The 5,165-nt window shown below is 44.0% G+C and overlaps 1 protein-coding gene across 3 annotated transcripts in view; it reads right to left on the bottom strand.

Annotated features, from left to right (window-relative positions):
* Positions 1-5,165, bottom strand: part of RASGRP1 (RAS guanyl releasing protein 1) — a 74,298-nt gene that overhangs the window by 29,959 nt on the left and 39,174 nt on the right. For all 3 annotated transcript variants that reach the window (XM_003791700.2, XM_003791701.3, XM_012806322.1), the window contains exon 3: positions 4,939-5,044. In XM_003791700.2, the coding sequence (XP_003791748.1) occupies positions 4,939-5,044 (106 nt within the window). The remainder of the gene's footprint in view (positions 1-4,938; positions 5,045-5,165) is intronic.

Below are 5,165 nucleotides of genomic sequence, written 5' to 3' on the forward strand. Positions count from 1 at the left end.
CCTGCCTCCGCCTCCCGAGTAGCTGGGACCACAGGCGCCCGCCACAACGCCCGGCTATTTTTTGGTTGCAGCCATCATTGTTATTTGGCGGGTCCGGGCTGGGGATTCGAACCCGCCACCTTAGGTGTACGTGGCTGGCGCCTTAGCTGGTTGAGCTACAGGCGCTGAGCCTAAAAAATGAAATTTTAATAGATTTACTCCTTATAAAATCCATCCTTGAGATCAGAGCACCAAAACAAAAACAAAAAACTGAAAAACACCGAGGTAATCAACACACATCAACAAAGGTAATCAAAACAACAATAACGGTAAGCCTGGGCAACTGGCAAACTTCATGAAGTTAAAATACCCGATGTCTGCATTTATTTGTTCAGGTGCAAAAGGCAGAAATGGAAAGAAGATGACTTTACATTTTTTTATGCCACATCCCCAAGAAAATGCATCACTGCAGGGAAAGGATTCAAACATAGGGAACATATTAGATAAATACCTCTCAATTCTATGTTTTATTATTTGTTCTACTTGTTGAAATTTTTATTTTTCTTGCTTTTTAAAGGAGAGGGCACAAAAAAGCACACTTCTTTGTTAAAGCCCGGGGTAGATACGTGAAATCAAGGCAGGAACTTTTACTGTAGTGTTTACTTCCTCCATCCCTTCGCGTGTCTATGCTGCGCACATTGGCCGTGTGTGTGCAGCGGCATTGATGTCAGTCCAGGCATTCTCTACCAGAGTGCCAAGCCTCTTCAGAAGGCCATAGCCTCTAGGACAGCGGTTCTCAACCTGGGGTTGCGACCTCTTTGTGACAATGAAAATACATCCTGCATATCAGATAGTTACATTACGATTCATAACAGTAGCAAAATTACAGTTATGAAGTAGCAACGAAAATAATTTTGTTTGCTGGAACCCTCAGACGCCATACCTGTTTCTTCTCTTCCCAGGAGTACTGAGGCTATGAAATACCAGTACAGTTCTGACTGTACTTTTCAGGCATCTCAACTATTCAGAGAATGTTTTTAAATTTCACTCTCTCTTTTAACGATGGAAAAACAGGAAACCATCTGAGCTTATTTAACTAAAACTTCTATTACTTCCAGGTCAGAGAACAGGGAAACTAAGCATGAAAGAAAAAAACATTTTGCTTTCAATGGTTAACCTGGCTTTCTATCACAGGAGTCTCACCTCAGACTCCCTCCTTGGAATCTCTTCCTCCCCCCCCAGATTACGGGGGCCTGACCAAAGCCCAGACACCACAGCTAAAAGTTCTGGTAGATGTTAAAAAAAAATCCTAAGGTTTTATATCCATTACTATGCAATGGTTATCGTGTCCTACCAGGACATGGCCCCTAGGCTCAGTTCTAGATTCAAAGATAAATAAGCCTCCGTCTCTTCCCTTGAGGAACACCAAGTTTAGTGGGGGAGATGACTTACAAATAGCTCCAGTGTATGGCAGACTGAACTAACAGAACACACACACATCATACTTTCTATAGCCTTACGTAGTAAAAAGCCTTTTAGGGCAGATTACAGCCAGATCAAAGGTAGGAGAGACACACTTTGACTAAAGTCATAGGAATTAGACTGTCAACCAAGAATACTATTTTAAAACACTACAAGTATTTTTTAAAGGGGAGGAAGGCTGGAAAAGTTAAGAAAGGCTTCAGAGAGGAGTCTTGTGAGAGAAAGCGTTTAGTAGGCACAGGAGGCATAAGAGGCCCTGTTACTACCTGGTGTGTTGTGAAGTTCATTGTGGAGGGGCAGGGGTTTCTGAGAGAGCCCCAGGATGAAGCAGGAAGGAGTTGCTGAGGAGGAAGGAGTTTCATGGAGGCCCTTTTTCTGGTATGCTAAGGAATCTGGCATTGTCCAATTTGTAGAGGCTCTGAAGCAATGGCCTACCCTATTTGCTTTGTAGGAAAGAACTTCAAGGGTAGATAATAAAAATGTGTGTGTGTGTGTGTGTGTGTGTGTGTGTAGGGGGGGTGTAGATGAGAAGACTGGTAAGGAATACTGGTCTAGGAGAAAGATCATGGGGACCTGAACTCAGGCCGTGGTGTGGGAATGGAGAGAAGGGACCTTGTAAGAGTCACTTCTGACGCAGAAACCCTAGGACTGGGTGACAGACTGTAGGAGGTGAAAGGCCGAGAGCAGTCAAGAGGGCTTCTGATGTTTTTGGTTTAACCAACTGGATAGATGATGACAACATTAGCTGAAATCAAACATGAAAATCAAGTCATGTGCTGCGTAATGAGGTTTTGATCAACAGTGGACCGCGTGCACAGTGGTCATCCTGTAAAATTAGAGCGGAGCTGAACAATTCCTGCTGCCTTGTGACCTTCTGGTGATCCCGACCCTGCGTAGGACTAGGCTAATGTGCATGTTTGTGTCTTAGTTTTTGAAGTTCAAAAAGTTAAAAGTTAAATTTTAAAAATAGGAAAAGCCTTGTAGAATAAGGATATAAAGAATATATTTTTACACAGCTATATGGTGCATTTGTGTTTTAAGCAGAACGGTATAAAAGACTCAAAAGGTTTCAAAAATTAAGACGTTTATAAAGTAAAAAATGTTATAGTAAAGTAATTTATTATTGAAGAATTCTTTTATAAGTTTAATGCAGCCTAAGTGTACCGTGTTTTTAAAGTCTGCAGCAGTGCATGGGAATGTCATAGGCCTTCACACTCGCTCACCACTGACTCACCCAGAGCAGTTTCTAGTCATGCAGTCTCAGTACATTATGAGTACCCTATGCAGGGGTACCATCCTTTGCCTTTTATGCTGTTATTCTTACTGTCTCTTCTCTATGTTTAGACACACAAATACTTATCATTGTGTCACAGTTGCCTACAGTATTCAGAACAGTAACGTGCTATACAGGTTTGTAACCCAGGAGCAATAGGCTGGACCACACTGTCTAGGTGTGTAGTTGGCTGCACCATCTAGGTTTGTGTGGGTGCCCTCTATGAGGCTTCCATAGGGAGGAAACTGCCTAATGAAGTTCTCAGAACCTATTCTGGGTGTTAAGTGAAGCAGGTATCAAGGCAGAATTAATGAGGTAGCAGGGGATGGGGTACTGAGCTAATGAATATATTAATATTAAAGTATTTGAACATACTAAGATTGAAGTGTTAGTAGGACAAACTAGTCCAAAGATTTAAAAAAGGGTTGAGTTTAGAGAATTATAGACTGAAAAGTCGCTGTCGGCACAGAAGAATGATGGTGGAAATCCTGGTGAGACATCACCCACAGAAAGGAAGTTGACTGAGAAGAAAACCAGGACGTCACCACTGTATTTAAGTGAAGCTCAAAGAAGAAGCCAGATGAAAAGCTGGGAGGGGACAGCCCAAGAAGCAGGAGGACCAGGAGGGTGTAGTTCCAGGACCCCGGGGAAGAGGTGAGAGCGCTGAGAGGGGTGAGGGCTGTCAGTCACAGCAGGTGCTTCTGGGGGTCAGTGGACACAAGGATGGAAGAAAAAAAGGCCATTGGGCTTCACAATGAGGAGGCCACTGCTGACATCAGAGGAAAGTTCAAGCACTGGGCTAGGAGTCGCAGTTGAGTTGAGTGAGGAGGAGTAGAGATTGGAGATAGTGAGTGCAGACTATTTTAAGATGTTCTACATCATATTTCTAACCCAAACAATAGAATAAAGGAGAAGCAGGGTTAAGAGGTTATTTTTAGATGGGAAGACGTGACTGTGTTTTAGGCAGAGGGGCAGGCACCATTGAAGAGGCAGAACGTCAAAGCAGAGGAGAGAGATGACAGGTGGAGTGAGATTCTGTGTGGCGTGGGAAGGAGGGTGGGGAGGGGAGAGTGGGATCTGTCCCCCTGTGTGGGCAGGTACCCCAGGGACAATTTAGTCCTTAGGCCAAAAAACAGTTTTCTAGAGAGGAGTGTGTAATCACTGATATTGTTTAGAACCACTGGCATGTGGAGTTAATAAAAAGCAGACGCACCTTGAGTTGGTTTTATTATGGCTGTTAGAGTCTCTATAGATGAGGCACCCACTTATTTCCTGCACCTCTTATTATGTGGACCTCCCTGATGCTCCACCCTTGGTATGGCGCTGGAAATACCTTTAAGATGAGAGGTAAAACTCATGAGTAGGTCTGGGAAAGGGATGCAGTCCAGATAGCTTTTAAGATGAAAAGGGGGTTAGGAGAGTGGTGAAGGGATGACAGCAGCCCTGCTCATGACTCAGAATGAGGGACCTGCGCCTCAGCTGCTAAACGGTCTCACCCCACCTACAGCCCTTTTTGCCTGGGGGCTGCAGTTTACAGTGTCATGAACAAGAAAAAGAAAGCAGGTGCTTTCTCCACCCTACTCATTCACACTCCTTAAACAGACTTGCTTGGCACAGTGTCAGTGCCTCTGTCTGAAGCAGCAAGGCACCAACACATTCTCCAGAGGCTGTGGCACTGGGAAGCTTCCTTTAAATCATGAGGAAGGTTCAAGAATTAGGAGAGCCAGAAAGAAATTTATCCTTTGAGGGCAATGCCCGTGGCTCAGGGAGTACGGCGCCAGTCCCATATACCGAGGGTGGCGGGTTCTAACCTCGCCCCAACCAAAACTGCAACAACAACAAAAAATAAAATAAATAAATTTATCCTTTGAGTTATGCTTGTACCCTTGTCAATTTGCACAGAACAAATATGAATTTTGACTATAGGGAAAATGTTTTTTACTATCAAGAGATACTAAAGACTGTGTTTGTATGTTGAGCTCTTTGACCCTCCCAGAGCAATCGGCATCAATAATACTGTTCCACCCAACCAGAATGTACTTGAGTATATACACACACACACCCCCCACCATGCCCCTGAAAAGACATACGAACCCGCTTACCAGTCAAGATCATTCCAAACTAATTAAAATACACTTTGAATTTCAAGCTACTTTTTGAATGAATCCCATTTGGGGCTTGCCAGTCACTAGGTTAAAGGATATAGGGTGATAACTTTTTGGAGCAGATCTGCAGAGGAGATGATAATTCGGTGCATGGTCAGCATGACTTGCAATAGTTGGTTACTTCGACACAGGTTTCCATCCGCATCTGAAAATATGAAGAGCAGCATCTGAGTTAGGCCCCAGAGAGAAACTGGTCACCTGGTGGGACACCCAACAACCCTCCACTATTCAGTGGTGAGTGGCCGGGGGGCCTCTTCAGGCACAGT

Source organism: Otolemur garnettii, unplaced genomic scaffold (genome assembly GCF_000181295.1).
Source record: "Otolemur garnettii isolate 467f Iridium unplaced genomic scaffold, OtoGar3 scaffold00050, whole genome shotgun sequence".
In the NCBI taxonomy this organism is placed as follows: domain Eukaryota; kingdom Metazoa; phylum Chordata; class Mammalia; order Primates; family Galagidae; genus Otolemur; species Otolemur garnettii.